Genomic DNA, 24,806 nt, shown 5'->3' with positions numbered 1-24,806 from the left:
GGAGGCCAACAGCTGTTTGAGTTCATTAAATGCCTTGTCCATGTCTGGTGTCCATGGTACCTGGCGGGTGCCAGAAGTTTGTGGGCCAGCAAGAGCATCTGTGAGAGGAGCCTGCACCACAGAAGCGCCTGGCAAATGTTTACGGTGATAATTAACTGTTCCGATGAACCTGCGTAATTCCCTATAGGTCTGAGGGCGTAGCATGTCGAGAACAGGCTTGATCTTGTCCTGTGGTGGTGTCAGACCATCCGATGACACAACATAACTTAGGAATGTGACGGATGACTGGTGCAATTGAGTCTTTTTATTGTTCAGTTCAATACCAGCGGCTGCTAAAATATCTGTCACGACTTGAACACGCTCCTCACTCTGTTCCAAAGTAGAAGCAAAAACCAATATGTCGTCCATGTATACGAAACAAAAGTCTAGATGGGATAAAGTTTGATTGATGAAACACTGCCACATTTGGGGGGCGTTTTTCAACTCAAATGGCATAAATTTGTATTGGAACAGCCCGAAGGGAGTGGTTATGGCAGTCTTTTCAATGTCCTCCGGAGCCATAGGAATCTGATGAAATGCGTGCTTACAGTCCAAAACAGAGAAGTACTTTGCACCTGCGAGTGCATGATTGAAGTCTGCGATGTGTGGGACCGGATATTTATTAATGATGGTGCGGGCATTTAAATGCCTATAGTCTCCGACCATATGCCAAGTACAGTCTTTCTTTTGGTCAAACAGGATAGGACTAGCCCAGCAACCGGAAGAAGGTTCAATTATTCCCTTTTGTAACAGATCGTCCAATTGTTCTTTTGCAATTTTCATAAATTCCGGCTTGAGGCAGCGTGGGCGTTGCGATATGGGCGGCCCATCGGTTAGACATAACCAATGAACTGTGCCATTAGTGACTACTGCAATACGTGGCGCGGCACGACAGTCAGATGTCCGTGAAGCGAAGCGGGCAGTGGCGGACGGGCCAAGCTGTGGCGCTGAGGGCACGGAAGTACAGGTGTGCCACCCGCTCGTAGGCTGCGTAAAGGCCGCACATGTGTTAACATGGGTGAGGTTGGTACAATGGCTCTTGGTAGCGGGCCGTGCTGCTACGAGCGCTGTAGGCATGAGTGGGTGTGGCCGAACAGCAGATGGCCGTAGTTCATTGCCATGAGCTTGGCAAGTTAATTGTCCATTCGGAACGCAAGGAGCATGAGCACTCGGGCATACCCTGTCATTACAAAAGGGGGTGCTGACACAGTTTACAGAGTTCACAACATTGTCGTTAACGTGCCTTGTCTGTAGCCGACGAGTCGTCTGCTTGTAGTGCCGGAGGCGTTGTTGTGTGGAGGCCAACTCGTGGTGTATGTCACGGAGATGCAGCAGCATTTCCATATGTTCCATCCGCAACTTCGAAGACTTGGCGCACTCCACTAGCCACTTGTTTGTCCAAGATTGCAGCTCCAAGGATAGGTTTACACACTTCTTAGCACAGCACACATGTTTGGTGTTAGCCGAACTGTCACTCGGCGAAGCGAAAGGAATATGTTTGTTAAGAGGGGGAGGGGGGGGGGGGGGGGTAAAACACAGTATTTTGCACAAAATCTAGTGACAACTGATAGTGCTTGAGGAAATCAATTCCGAGAATAGGTTCTTCAATTGTTGACACTAGAAACGTCCACTCCAGCTTGCACTCGGGCGAAAGTTTCACTGTATACAAAGTGGAACCCGAACACTGTAGGGTAGACAAGTTCACTGCACGAAGTACTGTTTTGTGTGGTTGCAGTTTATTGGTTGCTAGGCGAACCGGCAGCAAAGAGACATCTGTGCCAGTGTCTACCAGAAAATATACACCTGATCGTAAATCGCGAACATAGACTCGACCACACTTATTGTTATTGTCCGAAACGGAGTGCAACGTGGGATGGTGCCCGTTGTTTACATCGCAGGAGGTGGCACCGTAGCCTACCTGCGGTTGGAGTTTGGGTAAGAACACGGTGACTGGCATTTGCGAGCTTGCTCCCCGAATCTCGCATGGAAGAAACAGTAAGGTTGGGTGGGCCTGTGCTCCTGTGGGTAGTTACTAGGTGACGGAGTATGTGCCCCAGAGTCTTCCACAGAGGCCGATGCACTGTCGTTGTGGGGAGTTGAAGGTGCAGGCTGGGTGGCTAGTTTAACACACTTGTTATTAGCAGCACCAGACAAGGGTGTGGTGTCAGAAAGCGTCTTAGTGAGGTCACGTCCAGAATGCAGTGCACGGAGCTCACTTTGCCTGGCGGAGTATGCTCTGTCGGCGGCACGTAAATGTTCATTTACTGGTCTATCTTCATACGCAGAGATTGCAGTCTGGACAGGCAAAGGCAGCTTTTCAGTCCAGATTTCTGTGAGCGTGCCATCAGGCATAACTTGCTCATCGACGAGAAGACGAATGCACCGCCACAGCTGGGATGGAGACCTGTCACCGAGACGCTCTTTGTAGATGAGCTGTCGCACATTTTCTCTTCTGGTTTTAGAGACGCGCTCCAGTATTGTCTGTTTCGCCACAGCGTACTTCCCTGCTAGGGGCGGTGCTTTGACCAGATCGTAAATTAAATCGACGCTGTCGTGAAGATGGTTCATGAGGCAGGCGAAGCGTGTGTCGTCATCCAAAGCACAGACATTGAATGTTTGCTCAACCAGGTTAAACCAGAACTCCGGGTGAGCGGGTTTGAAGTCTGGTAATTTCAGCAGATTCGGCACTGCAGTCACTGCGGAGGTGCGCCTATTACTTCGGACGGAAGTAGAGCATGCAGAAGATTGCGAGTCCGAATTATTGGAGTCCCGTAATGCGGGAATCGTGAAATTCACTTGACGCCGGGGGCGGCTGAGAAGCGACAGACGCTCAAACGATGTGAGGATCGTAGTCAAAATGTGCATTCTCATTGACGTGGTAGCTCGGAGAGAAGCCACAAGTGCTGAAGTACGCCGGTGAATGTCCGTTATGCACACAGTATTCACTCGACCGTGAGTGGTGGGGCTGGTTGTAGATGTCGGAGTAATTACTGTCCAGCACAGAATTGTTGACTTGATTAGAAGCAACACAAGAATCCCACACACGTCCACTAGGATGCACACTCGGTGTGATATTTGCTGTTTGGCGAGCATTGAACACCTGTTGACTAGCCGGCGCGGAAGGATACACACATGGCGGGAACTGATTCGAGTTTGAATTTACTACAGGATTTTCCAAAGTACCAAAACCTCGCTCGACGCCACGAACTGTATTGAATTGTGTGTTTGACACAGGAGTAGGAATGTTCCGACCAACACTCTGTGGAGAACACGTGGGAAGGTCCAGGCTAACAAAGCCCGAGTCCACGACCGTTGGCGGTTGGAAGAAACTGGCAGCACTCGATGAATTCCACTGCATGTTCTGGCTGAAGGATTCCAAAGATTCTTGCGGCACGTCCACTACGACGGCAGGAGTGCTGGAGAGATGTTGCTGGAATCCGGGCGGCGGTGAATGCTGAAAGGCCATTGTCTGGAGCTGAACAAAGGCCCTCGCGATCGCGGAGAAACCCGACGGGGTAGGCGCGTAAATAACCTTCGGACGGTAACTCGGATGCGTATTACACAAAAACGGGGTCACCAGTGAGGGAATATGGAATAGTTGTAGGTAAACAACTAGGATTCTCTCAGATACAGATTTATTCACATTTAGCTTCTACACAGATACAAGTCTGGAGGCTAACTGCCGTTAAGTGTCCAACATCATGCCCTCTCCTCAAAGATAGCACACTTACGCACAGAACAAATATCGATATTTATGGCGCTCTATGGCACAAACTGTTGCCTGTTCTCCATCGATTTCTTTCTAATAAAACATTTTAATTCCTGACCCTCAAATCCAGGGCTGTATTATGTACTCTTGTCATCCAACGTTCCATCAGAACCATTCTCTAAAAGAATGAAGGAACAAAAATAAAATTTATCCTTTCATTCACCTGCAGGATAGCATCCTTCAGGATGAGGTCTATTGAATGTAAATTTTGAAGGCATTCATAACAACAGAACTGTGTGTTTTGGCAAGAGTTTTCTGCATGTTGGCTTTCATATTCTGCAGTTTTGTTTTTTCATTTAAAAGTGACTTATAGACCTTCATATGACAACTGTATCTGCAGAATATGATTACATAACAATTCAGTATCTATTTCACTTCAGTTTTGGTTCATTTTCTATGAGTGGTGGTCTGGCAAAACAAGACAGATATCTGTTTCTTTAAAGGAAACTCAATTTGAAGCTGCGAAAACCCTAAGGTGGTTATTTTGCTGGTTCACATTTACTGTCTCAGTGGTGGATGGATACTGTGATTTACTGTTCTTTTTTTCCAGAAAAAGTTTCTTGCCCAAAGGACAGAGTACTGCTATGAATCAAGACTCTGAAGGGAATGGTACTAACATGTACTCTTCTACAACAAATAATGAAAGGGAAGCAAATGGACAGTGATTTTACACAAAGTGCACATGCTGTGAAAAGATTAAAGTGAATATTGGCTTAAGGAAATCAGAATTTTTTCTGAGGAGTTGATAATTAGGAACAGAAAAATTGTGATTAATTCAAAAACTAAAGTTAATATCTGTGTTAATATAATTGAAGGTGGTTAAGTTTTAATTAAATTACATCTTAAATGGTAATAATCATCTTCATAACTGACAAGGTTTCACAGAGCTAGTGAATAGTCATAGCCTATTGAAATTACAAAAATTCAGTTCAAACAAAGACAAGGTAATGCACAATCTTTCTGTTGGATCAGTGCTTATGTAAGTCAGATGACAGAACAGATTGGAGTTCCCCACTGTATGAGTAACGTTCATGTGAACTGTGGTCTCAAACATTGAAAATGCAACCTCTGTAATGTGGTAGCTTTTAGATGATGATGTACTATTTGAATAAACAATACAGTGAAAGAAAGTGATTATTTAACTGTGTGAACTGGTTAATGATATTAACACAACTTTTTTTCTATATTGTGTGTGTAACATTTAACACTTGTTTTGGCTTTATAGCTACCATAATTGTTTATGTAGAAAATCATAATGTACTTAAGTTTTCTTGTGGTTAGTTTGTTATTAACACAAGAAGGAACCCTGGTATATTTCTGTGTTATCATCCATAATAATTAACATAGTATAAGGGTTTCTTTCTGTATATTAATGTTTCAGTATTTATTCTTGAAGACATGCTTGTATTCTATTGCTACAATATATTTTGCTTTACTTTCCCTAGATTGTCTAATAAAACTTAACACTATTTCTAAAATTGCATTTTCGTGTACTTAAGTTACTTATCCATCTTCACTGCTATTTATCCAGAATTGCTTGATCTGATGTAATCCAAGAGGCAGGTGACAGTCAAAGGGTTCATTCAAACATTCACTGTCTGAAATTGTGTGTCCTTCTCTTCCCCTGTGAATAACTATTAATTTTAGTACTGAAAGATTTTTAACTATTGTTTCAAGTATCACTAACATGCATGCAATGGTGACAGGTTTTATATTAGTTACTACTAATAAACAAAAAGCTGTCTGGATTTGGGTACACCATGATTAATTGAAAAAGAAACTGAATTTAAGAAACAGATGAGATAGTGAATGTTCATGCCCTGTAATGAATGGTAACAGTGTCTGTACTCATATTTTAAATCAGGTACATTATGGAAAGACCTAACAGTAGGTGTACTCTTTTGCTGAGAGTTCTTCAATTTTAATCTTTGCACTGAATGATTATATATCTTGCTGATATAGCATACAGTGTTGGTGTAAATGATTAAAAAATGTAACTTTTTAAACATCAATCTCAAACCTGCAATTGGTATTGTTTATTTTAGGACACTGTATGGCATAGTTATTAGTGTCATTCCAAAATTTATTACAACTAATTAGTTTAGAGACATAAAATATGAGGTTTGTTCATAATAGTAACATACAAGTTCATTCCGTAAATAATGCACCACAATATTTTGTCAGAGAAAATTTATTCTTAAGAGTTGAAATTTGGTGGCAATGTCAATCAACATTTCTGTTAAATGTACTATTTTTCTACACAGTCTCCATCACTTTCTATGGTCTTACACCAGTATTGTGTAAGGGCATGTATCCATCTTGGTAAAAGCGCTTGTTCTGTGCTTGTCACCATGTTTCCTCCGCATGAATATGATCTCATCATCTTCAAAGTGTGTCCCACATAAAGAATTCTTAAGTGGCCAAAACAGATGGGTCTGAGGGTGCCAAGTCTGGATTATAAGGTGGATGAGGCAATGATGTCCACTCCAATATGGCGATCTGTTATCGGGTTCTGAGACTTGTGTGTGGGTAGGCATTGTTGTGTTGGTGTAAGGTTTCTTTTTGATTCTTGTCTTGTTCAGATTGGTCCTTGAGTTTGTTCAGAGTGTGCACATATGCTTCTGAGTTAATGGTTGACCCTTCTGGCAACGAGAAGGACACGATCACTGCCATATAAAACTGTAATGATCTGCAACAGAAAAAGTCTCCATTTATCTCTCACTGTCCCAGCAGTTCATATGAAATGGCTTTTCTTTGAATCTTGTGGTCTGTTGTGAGGAGAATTCATCTTGATTACATATTTGGCTATTTAAGAGTCTCAATCATTGCACACGCACCTGCAATGCTCACCAATAGCTGTAGAGCTAATTTTCGGTGTGCACGACTAATCCTATCTGCATGAATCACCATTTCACGAGCAGTGGCTGTGATGTGACATCCCAATTCTGGAGCTCAGTTTCTGCACTTCCTGGAAATTTAACTCTGTTTAATCATTGACCAAGAGTACTTCTGTCAACAGCATGAATACCATATACTGCACATAAACGTTGATGGGTGTTCACAATGGTTTCTTTTCCTCCAACCAAGAATACAATTACAGCACATTGCTTGTAACGAGTGTCTTGTGTAGACAGCATTTTGATGATTCATTGTGGCATGTTCAAAGCTTTGCAAACATGTGGAATAAACATCAAATTTGAAGCACCTAAAAGGATGTTTTTCAAGAATTTATCAATGGCTGTAAAAACAAGCTTTATTAACTGAACAACCCTCATACAACAGAAAACTGGAAATTAAGTCATTAAGTAATACAAAAGAATTTTTAATCATAAAATAAAAAAATAACTAAAATAAGAGTGTTATTTTTGCAATCCCTTACAGAATTTTAGATGTTTGACATTGATAGTGTGTGGATGGACCACACAAGTAGGATGTTCATTTTTAATTGTTTGTTTATTTCATATGATTGCTTATATTTTCCATTTGGAGGGGGCTACCCAGAATAGTGCCCCATTAATCGGAGGTGTTGAATTCTGACACTGAAGAATACTTTTCAAACTACACTGTTATTGTCATTGCTCCTGTTTCCTGTGAAAATTCCTGTGAAAATTCTGACGATCACTGAAGTTCATTTGTAGTGCACCAATTATTTCAAAGAAACGTATTAAGTGCATTTAAACAAACAAAGCACATATTGTTCGTTTGGAATGCATTTACACATTCAAGCCCTTTACAGTATTTATTAATGGTTCTGACACTGTAAATTTCATAATTAATGACTTCAGAACATAACTACTCCCAAATCCAACACTTTTTAAAGTACAGCACATTGAAGTTTCATTAAATATATCTGCCCTCTTCAAAAGTAAAACTCAAAACAAAAACTTTTATCAATTCAAAAAGTCTGATTTGTGTTTTACTTGCCATATGGTAATTAACAGTGTGTATGCTGCTTTACTCATATTACACAGCCCAGCATAACAGTTGTTGATGTATGACTACACTGAACTGTTATGGTTAGCACCTAATTACAAAATTTAGCTTCTGTAGCTTTAAAATAGCTTGATAAAATATTTATTTCTACCTGATTTACAAATGAAATACAATGAAATTTAGAAAAAAAATCTTTAAATGTGTGCTCTATCAAAAAATGAAGTTAAAATAATAGTTACTACTATAATTAATGTAGTGTATATAAATTTATTCATATTATTGTACAACACTGTATGGGTTTTAGTGTTGTAGGACTGCCGAATCCAATGATGTGCACTATACCACATGTAATAAACACTATTTTATTACTCGGAAGCACACATATACAGTTAGATACATTCTCGATCTCTTCCACATGTGGAAACTTTCACACGCGGCTACAGACTGCCACAAAGAGCTTGGCAAAACAAAGATATTACATGCAACTTGGTCGATAGTCGCCACATTAGCCTGCCTGCCCCCCCCCCCCCCCCCCCTTCGCCCCCGACCCCTCCTCGTGTGGAGCACAAAACATAAATATTGGGGCATACATGCAAAGGGAACACCCAGGGGGGAGGGAGAGGGTGTTTAAACTGAAACCATACCTTACATTACATTACATTAGTAACTGAAGTCCTCGAGCCAGCGAGGGGGGGGGGGGGGGGCGGCGAATGGTCCTGCCTTACCAGGTGAATCCTCATACAGCAGTCGAGGGATCCGGGGAGAGGACAACGGGTTGTCAGGAGCTGGGGTAGCGGACCTGAATGCCTGTTGCAGTACGTAGTACTTTTACCATTGATGGGTCAGTACCAACGGGCAAGGGGACAGACTGGAGAAGGTGAATGTGGGTTAAGTTGTCATTGGGGGAGCTGGGTCATTCATACAAGATACACACATTATCCAGCTGCATAACAAAAAACACTTTAGAGCCACATGTAAAATCTGTGTTGACATTCGCTACCACTCCCATTTATGGGTTGACAGAATCTCCACACGAGTTGGCGGCGGCAACATCACCTGTTCTGAGGCTGGCCCGATACGTCACTGAATCCTAACGGGGGAGAGGCCGGGGGCTGCCTGTAGGAAGGGGAGTCATCACACACATCACTCTGTAGGGGAATGTCACACACACCTGTAGCACTGTCACATGACTGGGAGTGGGTAACGTCACAAGTGTGGGAATGGGCATCACTCATCCACGACTGTTGATAGATGCCTCGTGTGAGGTGGGTGTAGCAGGGGGTCGGGGCTGACTGGGTGGGGTATCGGGCAGTTCTCCCAGGGACCATGCTGGTTTGAGGCAGCAGACAGATACCGTTTTAGGTGTGCCATTAATGAGCACTTCGAACGTGTTGGTACGCCGTGATATGACTCTGTTCAGGCCCGAGTATGGAGGTGTGAGTGCCGGTCGGACAGTGTCATCGTGCACCATGACATGAGTGCACGACACCAAGTCCTTATGCAGAAATACGGGAGGGAGCCAATGCAGTCGAGGTGGGGGCACGCAAATGTTAATGATTAACTCCTTAACATGTTCGACTAATGTCGAGTCGCAGATTTGATCTGGAGGGAGTGAAGCTTCGACTAGCTCTGCTGGGAGTGTGAGGGGTTCTCCGTACAGTACTTCTGCCAGAGATGTGCCAAGGTCCTCTTTGTATGTGGCCCGAACGCCTAACATTACCCATGGTAAGGTGTCGGCCCACTCACCTCCATGGCACATCAGGGAAGCTGTAAGTGTTCAGTGCCAGCGTTCGACAAGCCCATTGCTCTGGGGGTGGTATGCTGTAGTCCTAAATCGTTTCACCCCACACAGTTCACAAAGCTGTTGGAAGAGGGCGGACTTGAACTGGCAGCTCTGGTCAGTGGTGCTAGAAACCGGGCAGCCAAAGCGTGAGATCCACATTAATAAAAAGGCTCGGGCCACTGTGTCGGCTGTGATAGTAGTGAGAGGAATTACCTCTACCCAGCAGGTAAACCTGTCAATGGCGGACAGTATGTAAAGGAAGTGGCCCGAGGGGGGTAAGGGTCCAACAGTATCGATGTGTATGTGCTGGAATCTTCTTTTTGCCAAGTCGAAAGTACCCGCTGAGAGCTGTGCATGATGTCTTACTTTTGTGCGCTGACAAGCCATACATGCTCGCGCCCAACTGCAACATTGTTTTATCACCTCGGGCCAAATAAAATGTTTACATACCAGACGTGTGGTGGCACGAATGCCAGGGTGTGCCAAGTCATGGATACTATTAAAAATGTGCCGGCAGAGAGGTGCAGGAATCACCGGACGTATGCGTCCTGTTGAAATGTCGCACCAGATGGGTGATGAAAACCCAAGAAGCGTCCGTAACGCTACTTTCAGCCCTGTTTTAACATGAGAGCGCAATGCAGCGAGTTCAGTATCCTCTGTCTGCAAGTTAGGGAGTTCACTGAGGTCCAGTTGTGAAGATAAAACCGACACATGAGATAGAAAATCGGTGACGACATTGTCTGCCCCTCTGATGTAATGTATGTTGTTCATAAACTGACATATGAGGTCCATATGCCGAAAACATCTTGGGGACAAGTCCTTCCCTGGGTTACAGAAAGCATATACCAATGGCTCGTGGTCGGTAAATACCACGAGATGGCAACCTTCGATATCGTCTTGGAAATATTTGATAGTGGCGTAAATAGTAAACAGTCTCCGGTCGAAGGTCGACCATTTACCTTGGGAAGCGGACAGTTTGTGGGAGAAAAATCTGAGTGGCAGTACAACAGAACCCACGGATTGCTGAAGTACCGTCCCCTCTGCTGTATCACTCGCGTCTGTAGTAAGCAAGATGGGAGCATCAGGAATGGGGTGAGCGAGCATAATAGCTGTCTGTAAGGCTGACTCAATGTTATCGAATGCGCAACGCATATCTGGAGTCCACGTGACCACCCGAGACCCTGAAGTGTTTTTCCCTGCGAGAGCATCTGTCAGTGGGGCTAGTATGTCAGTGGCATGGGGGATGTGTTTGTGGTAGTAATTTACTGTTCCAAGGAAGCGGCGGAGGCCCTGAAAATCTTTAGGCAAAGGCACTGTACTAATGGCCTCGACCTGTTCAGGTAGGGGGCAGATGCCATTGGCAGAAACTCCGTAGCCCAGGAAAGTGACACTAGTGCGACAGAGTTGTGACTTAGCATCGTTCACTGCGACACCGTTTGCTTTTAATAGTTGGAACACTGTATTTAAATGGAGTTCACGTTCCTCGAGGGAGGAAGAAAAAATTAACAAGTCGTCCAGGTAGGCATATGCAAAGTCCAGTTTTCCGACCAACGAGTCGATGAACTGTTGCCACATCTGTGCAGCATTTTTAAGGCTGAACGGCATAAACAAATACTCGAACAACCTGAACGGAGTGATGATAGCGGTTTTTTCAACGTCGTCCGGTGCCATTGGCAGTTGATGATACGCCTTGTGACAGTCGATTACACTGAACATTCGTGCCCCGTGCAGTTGGGAAGCAAAGTCTTGAATATTTGGGATGGGATAATTACCTAGAATTGTTCTGGTGTTGAGTGCCCGATAATCACCACAGAGCTGGAAAGTGTCATCTTTCCTGGGCACCAAATGAATGGGTGATGACCAACTACTAGAAGAAGGGCAAATAGTCTTATTACCTAAAAGTTCCTGAATAATAGCTTTGGCGTGTTTAAGTTTTTCCGTATTTAAACACCTAGCCTTTGCAAGTACTGGTGGGCCTTCTGTGGTATGGATTCTGTGGACAGTACCGTTGTTGATTGCGAACACCGATGGGGAAGATGGACCTGCACCCAATGCACTACAACTAATCTGTAATGCACACGCTTGTGTGTCCCAGGTCGGCGGGTCAGCAGCAGTGCGGTGATCCACTGGTAGTCCTTGTCGTAGATCTCGGTGAAGTACTTGGTAGCATCGTGGGCACAGCTTCTGTCCGGCAGTAGAAACGTCATGCGGTGTCAGTGGAAGGTGCGAGGAAGCAGTGCAGGGGTTGGGGGCATGGCCGTGTGTGACAGCTGGGTGACCTGCTTACTAGTGTCTGTGAGCTTGGCTTTCGCGGCGGCGGCGATGCATAATGAGAGGGCTTCGTTGCTGTCTCGAAGTTTGTCGTTGTGTGATCTGAGAGAGAGCACAGCAACAGTGGTTTCAGCTAGCTCACAGAATAGAGTGGCACTCTCGGATGAGAGGGAAGAGATACCTGAACCAGTGGTACGGTCTATCGAGTTAATGGTTAGTGTACCCTGTTGTAGATTGGGTGACAGTGGGTGGGCTAAGAGAAAATCTACCCCAAGCACGGGTTCATCCACCTCCGTGATAATGAAAGTCCACTGTAAGGGGGTGTTAATGTCCTGCAGTTTAAGGATTGAATTAGTTATTCCATGAGATTGAATCAGGGACTTATTGGCAGTTTGAATAGGGAGCAAGGTTGACGCTCGAATTTAATACCTGTGGACAAAGGTATCACACTAACCTCGGCTCCTGTGTTGACTAGAAATGAAAGGCAAGACACTTCATCTTTCACATACAAGAGTTCTGGTGTGTGAGGTGATGAAGTATTAAGTAATAGGCGTCTGTGCGGTGCAACGTGGCATTATTAGGTTGGGAATGCACATGGAGAATGACACTTCTTAGCCGTGTCACCAAAGTGGGAATGGAAATGACACCAACTGGGATGGCGCGTGGCATCGTTCGTCACGCTGGCTGAGGTTGAAGTGGCAATGGAGGGGGTCTTGTTTGCAGGTTCCTCTGGTGGCGGTGTCGCAGTAGTGCCGGTGTGAGAGGAGTTACAGCGGTGGCTGCCAAGCGGCGTTGAGTCCACGCACATGCGCGGCTCGAGTCGTGTAAACTCTGTACTGCACAATGGAAGCTGCCACACAGGTGTGCCAACCTCTGCGGCCTGAGGGCCGCCTGGGGGAGTATGCGGGGAGGGGGCAGAATGTTGTATACCTGGTCTGCGATCTTCAGTTTGGCGACTAGTGGGGCTGAAGTCATATGGAGAAGTTGAATTTGAACTTCCAGAGGAAGTTTGAGCAACCGGATGGACCAAAGTGTAATATCTGGCATGTGATGTGTGTCTAACATGGTGTGGAAATGACACCAGAGCTGCAACGGAGATCTGTAACCCAGTGACTCGTGACTGATGAGGTGGATAGCTTCCTCTGTCAATGTGGATAGTTGCTCGAGGATGGTGCATAAGGTGAATGCATATTTGTCCGTAGTGGGAGGTGAAGCCATAATATTGCCGATCAGGTCCAGTTCATCATGGAGGTGACATAGTAGGCAAAGGAACTTCGAATTGTCATCGGCGACACCGTGCAGCTGCAGGATGTGGTTGACCAAGGCAAATCATGTGTGTGGGTGGTCCTTGCAAAGGGGTGGTAGCTTCGGACAATGGATTGGGAAGTCTTGACATAACTGTTTATCAGAAACTGTCACTCCCTGTCTATAGTTCTGCAGCCTAATTGGCTCGGGTGCAGTAGCGGTGTACCAGCTGTCGACACTGTCAGTGGCACGCGGCACAGTATGCGCGGCTGGCACAGTATGCGCGGCTGGCTCGACCTTGGTCAAGAAATCAGCGAATTGTGCATTCGATGGAGGAACGCCAACAGGCGTAGAATGGACCAGCGCGGTAGAGTCGACCGTAGTCGACTGATGTGGGGAGAACGACGGAGTACAGTTTCCGGGCCCCTCTCCTGCAGGTGCATTAAAATTGTAAAATCACCTAATGTTTGTTGCACCCATCGCAGTAGGCACAGCAGGAACAGTGTGTGCAGTCGGAAACACTTGTAAAGTAGATGCAGGTACTGGGGGGACCGGGGGGGGGGGCTGGTGCAAACTGTGGAGTTCCGGGATAAACATGAAATTTCCTGTCTTGGGTATCTGGCTTCATTTGTACTGCAACTGATTGGGCGGAAAGTTCACACTGGCACTTGGGAAACCCATAAACATAGTCACTGGGGTTTGAGCACATTGTGTCGACCGTTGTTGAGCACTCGGAACACGAGGAAAATCCATACTCACTGTAAAATGTTTATATTCAAAGTTTTGTATGTAAAAAATGCCCTGTTGGTATGGAACACTGCCACATGACTGCTGACTCACTCACGTACGATAACGGAAAGTTATTGTTCATACCTGACGCCGGCACACGTGGCTGTGGAATGCGGAAGCCTGTCCTGTTGTGTACTGCTAGTAGGTGTGTTTGGGAACTGCGTCGAACTATTACGAACACGAGGTGGATGATTGGAAAACCATGCCAAAGCATCCGTTGGGAAACTTAAATTGGCACGTGTGTGGTGTAGCAGGCGGCAAGCGATCCATTGTGTGTACTGATCGACTGTAGGAAAGTTCGTTATAGCACTCGCGAACAAAATTCGGGGTCACCAGTGTGGGTTTTAGTGTTGTAGGACTGCCGAATCCAATGATGCACACTATACCACATGTAATAAACACTATTTTATTACTCGGAAGCACACATATACAGTTAGATAAACTCTTTATCTCTTCCACATATGTAAACTTTCGGGTGCGGCTACAGACTGTCACAAAGAGCTTGGCAAAACAAAGATATTACACACAACTTGGCCAATAGTCACCACAACTGCTTGAGGCTGCAGCTATACAATGAAGAGACTGACAGACTATAGCTATGCCAAATTCCACTAGTTTCACCTCAAGTGTCTATGCTTAAAGTACAGAGCAGAGCATTAGTTTAATCACACTCAATCAAAATGTTTAATCACAGACAGCTTACTCTGGTGTATTTTTTGGCAGAGCAGGAAACCATGGGTTAAAGGGCAATGCCCTACAGGGAGGGTACCAAAAATCACCTCATTTTGTTTGAGTGATGCCACAGATGAATGGTTAAATTGAGCCACTTTGCTTTTCATCTTTCCTTAAGTGTACTCCTTAACAATTATATTATGGAATGCAAGGTGATGGAATTCCTTACCATGGATTATGACATTTACTGCTGTCCAACTAATAGATACTTCTTTAATCTGGTTTTAAAGGGAAAAAAGGATGTCCTGGATAATCTTGTCTGCACAGTAGATTCTTTGAACAGCATGAAGAGCACATGGAACAAATGAGAAACTTCAGTGTGCACCTTACCAGTGTCTCAACAGTTTCGAATCATGTCTAAGTCTCGATCAAAGACAGTGAATACCCTTAATAGACATACCCCAAGGACTTTCACCAGGAAAACTACAGCACTCATATTTGCAGATGTTTGTAAAACTAATGTATCTTTGAATGATATCCTTTCAAATTTCTAGTTATTGTCTGCAGTGTGAAAGTATACTGTACAGGTTCCAGGATGGATGAGGGAGTGGGCATTCAATAAGGGTATAGTAAGTACAGAATATTTGAGAAATAAATGCGAAAGGCACATTTCAGTGCATGGGATACAAGGAATGCACTTGGGGAATGTAAACATGCCACCAGCAGTTTGGAGAAGCTATCCCAGCTGAATTGTAGTGGACCAAGTCCGAAAAATAGGATAGGAGAATGAGGGAAGTGTGTGCTGTTGGGAGAGCAAGCCGAGTCTGGAACCCACATGCTGCCCACAACCTCCAGAACCGTGTGACATTTTTCGCATGTTTCCTATAGGTTGCCTACAGATGTCACACACAGAAGTGTGCCCTGTCATAAAACCTTACTAGATGGACAACTTCTGTCCTGAAAGACAGTCTGGCTTGGCACATAGGCCTTGTGAAAGAGCGCCAGTTATGGACAGCAGTTTCAAGCACGAAAGAACTATTAATGTCCCATGAATCAATAATAAATCACTCCAGTAATTCCTCAAAACAGGTGGCAGTCTGCCCAATACATTATAAAACATTCCTGTCAACATTATTTAATGTAAATCGTAACTTTGGCCATTTTCATCTGGAATCATTTTATATTTTAAAAATAAGGGTTGGGTTGGGGTGTTTTGGGGAAGGAGACCAGACAGCGAGGTCATCGGTCTCATCGGTTTAGGGAAGGATGGGGAAGGAAGTTGGCCGAGCCCTTTGAAAGGAACTGGAGCGATTTAGGGAAATCACGGAAAACCTAAACCAGGATGGCCGGATGCGGAACTGAACCGTCGTCCTCCCAAATGCGAGTCCAGTGTGTAACCACTGCACCACCTCGCTCAGTTTAAAAATAAGGCTATTTGTGCTAATACTGGAAATATTTATTATACCACACAACACTGACAGCATTTTCTTGTTTCGTTTGCAGTTATTTTCATGTACATATAATCATTATTATTTGTTCTGTGTTAATATTTTCTTGTGTATACTACCCTGATATTGGCTTGGAAGAAAAATGAAGGGCTTTTAATGAAGAGTTGTGTTATGACTACCATTCTAATTCTGATTTATGTTCATGTGTGTTTTTGGTGGATACCAAATATAGACTCAGCACCAGGATGAGCCAAGACATGACCTTGATTAATTCCCCAACTAACAAATTTCAGCCACGTCTTTTCCCACCTCCTTGTTTCATATCTTAAGTTATTTTTATCATTATGATGAAACCAGTGCTTCACAGCTAAAGAAATGCAAATTAAATCTCCAACATATTATAGCTCTCAGTACTATGTAAGAATATTCCAACTGTAATTTTTTTTGGACTTGAATTTTCTTTGTCCTATTTTCAAAATCATTTCTAGCAGTTATTTTCAGTTATAAGTATTGCTTTCATTGATCACCAGCTCAAGGTATACTCTTAAATTCATGGTGTGGAAATAATAATTCTGTGCCTGCTGCTTCCACCCCCCGTCCCTCCTTGTCCTCTTTTTCCCTCCTCCATTTTTCATTCTCATTATGTTACGGTTTTATTGTATGCTTTCAAAGATGCTAACACATCTCAGAAGTACAGTTCTACTTATAAAGTAATCCTCACTATAGAGGACACAGCCTACTTCGATTTTTTAAAATGAACTTAATTTAATTTCAGAAGTGACACAGAAAGTGCTGATCACGGCCCTGCAAACAAGACAAAGACACCAAAGATGAATCTCAGCTACATTTTCAACAAGAAAAAAGATAAAGTATCTGATGAGCCCCCAGAACCTCCCAAGGTGAGTATTTCTTAGTAATATAGTAAATCAAAAATTAATACAGTGTTTTAGATAGAAGTGAAGTGTCTGGATACCATCTGCCAAAAGCCTAGGTACAACTGAAGTAAAGCTGAAAGATACCAACTAAAAAAGTGTGAATCTTTGGCTTGTGAAATATAAAACTACCTTTGTTGAAAAAAGAGAGAGAGAAAGAAATACAGGGCGTACAAGGAAGCAGAGGTAAGATGTACGGGTTACGACAACCACTCACAAATAAACTACTAACACTTCATGCATTCACTTCTAGTACCACTAGTATTGCATTTACTATTTAATATCCTGATAGCATGTGTCACATCAGTACTTATCTTCATTTGGTATCAGCCCCTAGGGGATGATTACAAACAACAGACTTCATTATAATAAGGTTCATCCGGGTTTTTTGTTATGGAATACTGGAATTTTAACCTAAACATTTTTGTTTCAATGATTTCTCATCAGATGTTTGATTACAAGCAGCTTGGTTCAGAAGAACACAACATACAGTTGTTACACACTAGAGAGACATTTACACAACCCCTTTTTGAAAACAAAAGCTGTTCTATATTATATACTATATCACAGCAAGCCTAGACAAAATTTCTAAGATTCTAACTTCTGGAGGAGATTGAGAAGCTTCTACAATATACAATTATCATTAGATTACTTTCAGTGAAACACTTTAATAACAAATACTTATCTGTAGAAAACATCCATGTTCATATGTTGGCTGATAACACATATTACAGTCTAAGAACACAATGATGATTGCCTTTTACATTGAATAATAGTACTGCAGTTGTTACAACTTTTATAGTCCATGCACTGAATGATTATTTGACACAGAAATACTCTCAGTTGAATGTTACAGTCAAACATCAGTTAACTCTGAACTTACATACACTACTCTGACTAATGACATTAGCTCAATCTTGAATGAGAACTACAATAAGGCTGCTATCAGAGTGGACTGAGTTGTTCTGCTCTCTGTCTTAAATAGACTCCCACAGAAGGTTGGTTGGTTTGGGGAAGGGGACCAAACTGTGAGGTCATCCGTCCAATCAGATTAGGGAAGGATTTGGAAGTTGGCTGTGCCCTTTCAGAGGAACCATCCTGGCATTTGCCTGAAGTGATTTAGGGAAGTCACTGAAAACCTAAGTCAGGATGGCCGAACATGGGTTTGAACCATCATCCTCCTGAGTGCAAGTCCAGTGTGCTAACTACTATGCCACCTCGCTCGGCCTTCCGCAGATGAGATGTACAAACCTCTTGAGGGTGTGTCTTCATTGTCATCTCTCATTCATGGCTGCAACTATCAACAACTGTCTTTAGCTTGTGGTTCCATGATGAGGTACCAACTGTGCCATGGGACCTCACTCTTCAGATGACACCACACTATATGCACAGTACAAATTCTTATGGATCACAGCCTAGCTGATGACTGATAGCACGCTAATGCATTTAGTCCTGTGTAGCAAATTATATTTTTCAGAATGTTCTAGAAGTTATTTGTTCAAATTGGAAGTTACCATAACATCTGGTTTCACAGACAGTAAAAATCTAACTAAACTTTTGTTTTTCTTTTTTTATGTGTACAAAAATCTGAGAACAACAATAGTAATAAAAATTATTTGATATAGTCATAAAATAAAAATCTAAAATAAAAAGATATGTCACATAACAAGGTTTGTTTACAATGAGATTTTATAGTACAATAAATTGTTTTTACAGAAATTGGATGTTTTTAGAAGTATAATATTGATTCTGAATTCAAAAGATAATAAGGTTTTATTTACTGTTAAGGAAATTAAATTTGTCAAACAATTAAGTCTACATAGCATTTGTTTTTAATGATATAAAACAAATTAAAACAAATTACATTTTTCACAGACATAAGCTTCTTTTGTAAAGAGAAATCTAGGTTTTGTAATGATAGTTTGCAAAAATGTGCAGTAATGTTACAAACAAATTTGGAAAAGAGTATAATTTCATAATTATAGTGTACTTGTATACAGACCACGAATTTCATTCTTTACAAACAAAATGAGAATGAACATTGCTACAAATATCCTATTTATTTATTTAAAACAACTTGTTTCAACAGACTTTGCTGTCATCTTCAGGTCTCAATAAATCTTTTTGTTATGAAACTTGTTCATTTTAAGTAGGACCTCATGCCAAGTTGTCATGTAGATAAAAAACAGCACATTATAAAAGATTTGTCATAACTAAAATATTTAAAAACATAAAGCACCTTGTGCAAATGGCCATCTCCCTATATAAACTACTCACAGATGATTGTTACATTTTGTGATGTAACAATCATCTATTAGTGGTATATGTATGGACATGGCCATTTGCACAAGATGCTTTTTATTTTTAAATATTTTAGTTATGAAAAACCTTTTATAATGTGCTGTTTTTTATCCATGTGACAACTTGGTGTGAGGTCCAACATAAAATGAACATGTTTCTTAATAAAGTTCTTTTTAAGACCTGAAGATGACAGCAAACACTGTTGAAACCAGTATTTTTAAATACAGAAATATTTGTGCAATCTTGGCTTTAGGATATTTTTAGTAAGTAAAACAGATTGCTCCTTCTGTCTTCTCAAAATGAAAACATTCAATAAACATTGCTAAAAAATGAGATGGGATTACAACTTTCCTCAATTCTGTACGGAATTGGAAATTTCGCTTGAGTTAGAAATCCCATAATCTTGGTTTGTTGTGAGTTGTTACATGAACAGTAATTCAGTCCATATGTATATGGTTTCTGGCATACTGGTTCATTCCTCATGCAAGGTTTGGAGTGATATTTCTTAATTTCAGTATATTTATGTCTTACATACTTCAGCAAAAAACTAGCCTATCAATCACACACAGAAGCTGTCAGGAATTGAGGCTCCTTGACTCACCAGAAAGAAAACTAGCACAGACTTGGTACAAGAGTCACCTAGAATCCTGACTCATGATATAACAGATGAGCAGGACAAGAAATGGATCAATAGAATAAACTGAATGACATTCTCTGAAAAAGTGCGATACTGAAAGTGCAGAGGACAGTTGAAAACCAGAGAGGAAGGAAGGACAGACTAGAAATAGATCAGACAAAGATTGACAGCACTAGAGAAAGAGGAAGGAAGCTTAAGTAGTTAAAGAGAGAAGACTAGTACTCACCTTCAGGTGGAGTAATTCCTAGTATTACTGGTAGAAACACTCCCCTTCCCCCCATTCTCACACTTCTCAAACCAATCACCTTTTCCTTCTTGAAGAAGGAATCTACAGTTCCAAAAGCATGAATTTTTATTTTCTGCTTTCACTTTTTTCTATAGACAGTACAAGGAATTTCATCTCTTTAAGACAAGTACTAGCCAACCACATTCTCTTTGCAATTTTGTGAACTGAATTTTCCTTTTGATGCAAAATAAAGGAGTACAAGACAATGGTAAAATGAATGAAAATGAGAGTGGGTGATTTTCTCATCCTGATCAGTCAGTATAAGTATGTTGCATCCTGCAAGATAACTTAGGCATGGCACAGAATGAAATCTCCTGGTGACAAGTAATGTGGGCAAACAACAGTGGCACACTTAACGACAGTCACAGACCGCCTCAGCCTGACCTGTCTCAGTTCACTGAGATCATCTTCAGTTGACTTATGAGATCATCTCCAGTCGACTTATGAGGAGATCATCTCCAGTCGACTTATGAGATCATCTCCAGTCTACTTATTTATGACAACTTTGCTAAAGCTGGTGCAACCAACTGGTGATGGCTCAAATGGCTCTGACAAACATCTGCTATATGACCCTGTGAAGACACTGTTGATATGCATCATTATTATGTGGAAAGCAGTGATTAGTATTATGTGAAAAGCAGTGATTAGCATGTAAAGAAAAGAGGGGTTCGATATCTGTCTGGTCAAGCGGGTGCCACTCCACTTCTACCTCGACTGCTCGACATTTTTGCAGTTTCACCATCAGATGGACTTGCCGCTCAAGAGGATAGTTCTTATGTGTTATGTATTATATGCTGTGGAAAAGACAGCCTGAGCTCCTAGTGAAACCTCAAAAGTTTTAGCGCTACCAAAACTTCACCTAATGAAGGATGAGACTCTCAAAATGTTTGAGCACACACTTCAGGTTCTGGTGGTAATCTGACCAACATGTCATGTACTAAGGATTCTGCAAATGATTTTCCAAAAGAAGACATAAACTTGCATGTTCTACTCAGTTGCTGTAAAACCACAGTCAATGATGCATAAATGTCTGATGTTGCTTTACGATGAAGGAGGAACTAAATCAGTGGCCATCACATGCATTTTTGTTGAAAAATGTTCACTTAAAAGTGAGTAAATAGTGATAGAGGTAGCAGTGATGGTTCAGGCAAAAGGATAATTTTGGCATGAGATAACAGAGCCATTTGTTTGTAGATAATAAAAGAAGCTCACAGTCTCTTGGGGAACTTAATGTCGTTTGCTTTGATATGAAGTGGTACACTTCCCAGTCCTCTTGAGCTTCAAAAACTGGCAGAAAGCTGGGACTGCCAGGAATGATTGTAGGCATGCAGGATCTGTCTGCTTCTGTACAAGCTCATACTGCTGACTGAGCTGTTGTTTCAAGAACTCGAAAAACTGCTTGTCCATCTTGTGACCTGAGGGCAGTAAGTCCTGTTCCAGGACAGGATTCCAGACAACCTTCATCATCACTTTTGTAAATCTGCCTCTTCAACAACAACAAATAAATTACAGAATATAACAGATCCTTACTCTTCTTGAACTTCTGGGAAGTTTGGAGGGTAGGAGATGAGGTACTGGCAAAGTGTACCGTTGTGAGGACAGGTTGTGAGTCAAGTTTGCGTAGCTCAGTCGGTAGATCACTTGCGCACACAGTTTTATTCTGCCAGGAAGTTTCATATCGGTGCACATTACACTGCAGAATGAAAAATTCATTCTTGAAGTTTTATTACAAAATTTAAATTTTACAAGAAGTGGTAGATGTATCATGACCATAGAAAATACCTACACAGTCAAGAGTAAATTTACATATGAAATAAAAAACACTTTTACTGAATAATATTACAGCTGCAAGCACATCTTCCTTTACGAAATATGATATGAAATATTTGTATGACAATGTGGTTACGTAAGGACAAAAACTTTTCTTTTCGCTAATTGCCCTCAGAAATTGGACCCTGGAGTTTAGACTGCTCTCAGTTCCCTAGTTCAACTCTATATGACAGCAACAAACCAGGTATTCATCTCTCGCTGACCAAGGGCTGCACTGAGCTTCCTGTGACCTTGTCCAACACTCAAAATTTTTGTATTTGTCTTTTTCAATATCTGCACTTGGGAAATAAAACTCTTGATATTAAGCTCTGTTTTTCCATAAGCAGCTAGATTGTGGGATCCTGATGCTTCCTGGGATAATATCCTGAATTCTATGAATAAATAGTTTAAGTGACTGTTATTGCTGTTACAGATGGAACCAGAAATGCAATCAGCAGCTGAGCCTCTCCAACAGAAAACAAGTCGTGGTGACATAGTTTATGCAGAACTTGATCTGAAAGATGTAGCGGGAAAACCACGACCACAGGTTCGACCAGAGGAGGACAGGACAGAATATGCAGAAATTGTGTACACAGCAAAGTCAAAAGAACCTGATCTACAAGAGAAATAAGAAGAAACTCTTAATTGTAACATAATGTAATTTTTGTTTTCTGGAAATGAACAGTCTTGTGTTGAAATAACTGTGCATACGATTGCATTGCTAATTCAGAACACATGCACTAATGTTTTGCAGCACTGAGTTGTGTTGACACTCACTGAAAAAAACATCAGATTGTGAAATTATTAACTACATATATAATTACATGACATTATTGATATTAATAGGGAATAAGTAATTTTTCCTACATCAGTGTCTCATATTAAGTGACAAAGCAGCTTAGTGGCTGTATATGACAATCACCTTCGGCTTTATTCTCTCTCTCTCTCTCTCTCCAAATTATTGGGAGTAATGTCTCCTGGCACTGTAACATGAATTCAGAGCTCCACAATGTCAGCGCCTTATCCTTCCTTTTCTGGGCATGTTTGTTTTAAATTTTGTGAGTGTCATTCTCTGGTTTGTCATCTCCCTATACCTTCCCAACAGGCTCTCCCTTCGTTTCTCCCTTTATTTAATTTTTCAGAATTGAATAATCTCAAGATTCAGTGTACATGTAACAACTGTGGCCATATCAATCATTTCCGCCCTGTAAAGAAAACTTTTGTTCATCTTCAGTAACGGCGACACTACGAAGTTCTACCATACTGCATTTTAATTCATTGATTTCTTAATTAACAGTTCCTACAGTATATTATTGATACTACTTTCATAACTATCTTATATTTGGTTACACTGATTAGCTGCCCAATAAGGCATTATTTGCGAATGCAGGTTTCCTCAATCAACTGCATTGACAAATTCTTGTCAGGAAATCAGCGGAGTAGTATTTTTCTTTCAGCGTGATCTTTCTTACTTGATGTCTTCTGGCAAAATTTGCTTCTTGAAACACTGCTAAATTGAAAATATTTCTTGGCTGATTTCCCCAAGAAAAACTATCAAGATATTATTTGTTCTTCATTATACATATTTTAGCTGTAGTTGTATGAACATGTTACATGAATGATTGATTAGCTTTTAGTGTAATAATATATGTAAATAATAGTGTAAGTTGATGAGTGCACAAAATTAGACGTGCTGTTCATAGAGTTAAAAGCATTGGATAGTGATAGTAATAGTTCCAGCTATGATTGTACATGTTTCATAAAGGATGAAAATGATGAAAGAAAAATGTGGAGCTCACATGCAATAAGATGGAATGTCAAGTCTGAGATTCAAATAGGATCATTATACCAATAGCCATGCCAAGTAGGTGTTTGATCATACCAGTGCTGCCAGTTCAAAAGAATAATTTGTCACCACATTTTTCAGTGTCATTTATTGCAAAACAGCATAAATGTAAGTGATAGATGTACCATGACCACAGAGAATACCTACACTGTGCAGAATAAATTTACTTATGAAATTAAAAACACTTCTACTGCATAATATTGCAGCTGTAAGCACATCATCCTTTATGAAATATTTATATCTAAAAACAAAGATTTTGAGACTTACCAAACAAAAGCACTGGCAGGTCGATAGACACACAAACAAACACAAGCATACACACAAAATTCAAGCTTTCGCAACGAACAGTTGCTTCATCAGGAAAGAGGGAAGGAGAGGGAAAGACGAAAGGATGTGGGTTTTAAGGGAGAGGGTAAGGAGTCATTCCAATCCCGGGAGCGGAAAGACTTACCTCAGGGGGAAAAAAGGACAGGTATACACTCGCACACACACACATATCCATCCGCACATACACAGACACAAGCAGACATTTCTAATTTGTCACCACATTGAAATGTCTGCTTGTGTCTGTGTATGTGCGGATGGATATGTGTGTGTGTGCGAGTGTATACCTGTCCTTTTTTCCCCCTGAGGTAAGTCTTTCCGCTCCCGGGATTGGAATGACTCCTTACCCTCTCCCTTAAAACCCATATCCTTTCGTCTTTCCCTCTCCTTCCCTCTTTCCTGATGAAGCAACTGTTCATCGCGAAAGCTTGAATTTTGTGTGTATGTTTGTGTTTGTTTGTGTGTCTATCGACCTGTCAGCGCTTTTGTTTGGTAAGTCTCAAAATCTTTGTTTTTAGATATATTTTTCCCATGTGGAATGTTTCCCTCTATTATATTTATGAAGTATTTGTATGACAATGTGGATATGTACGGACAAAAACTTAAAGATCTCAGAACACAGCTTTTCCCTATCTTTCACAAACTTGTACTGTGCGCAACCTAGGTTTTGGGTTCCATGCCTGCTTTCAAGTGTTATACTTTTGCAAAGGTGATATTATTGA

At 41.6% G+C, this 24,806-nt stretch overlaps 1 protein-coding gene across 1 annotated transcript in view; it reads left to right on the top strand.

The window, feature by feature from the left end:
• Positions 1–24,001, top strand: part of LOC126101176 (fasciclin-3-like) — a 146,721-nt gene extending 122,720 nt beyond the window's left edge. Inside the window, exons 11-12 of the mRNA XM_049911874.1 lie at positions 16,725–16,848; positions 22,348–24,001. Of these exons, the coding sequence (XP_049767831.1) occupies positions 16,725–16,848; positions 22,348–22,545 (322 nt within the window). The 3' untranslated portion in view covers positions 22,546–24,001. The remainder of the gene's footprint in view (positions 1–16,724; positions 16,849–22,347) is intronic.
• The last annotated feature ends 805 nt before the right edge of the window (positions 24,002–24,806 follow it).

Source organism: Schistocerca cancellata, chromosome 9, assembly GCF_023864275.1.
Source record: "Schistocerca cancellata isolate TAMUIC-IGC-003103 chromosome 9, iqSchCanc2.1, whole genome shotgun sequence".
NCBI lineage: Eukaryota > Metazoa > Arthropoda > Insecta > Orthoptera > Acrididae > Schistocerca > Schistocerca cancellata.
Note: the sequence above shows the minus strand (reverse complement) of the source record. Positions and strands in the feature narration are given on the sequence as shown.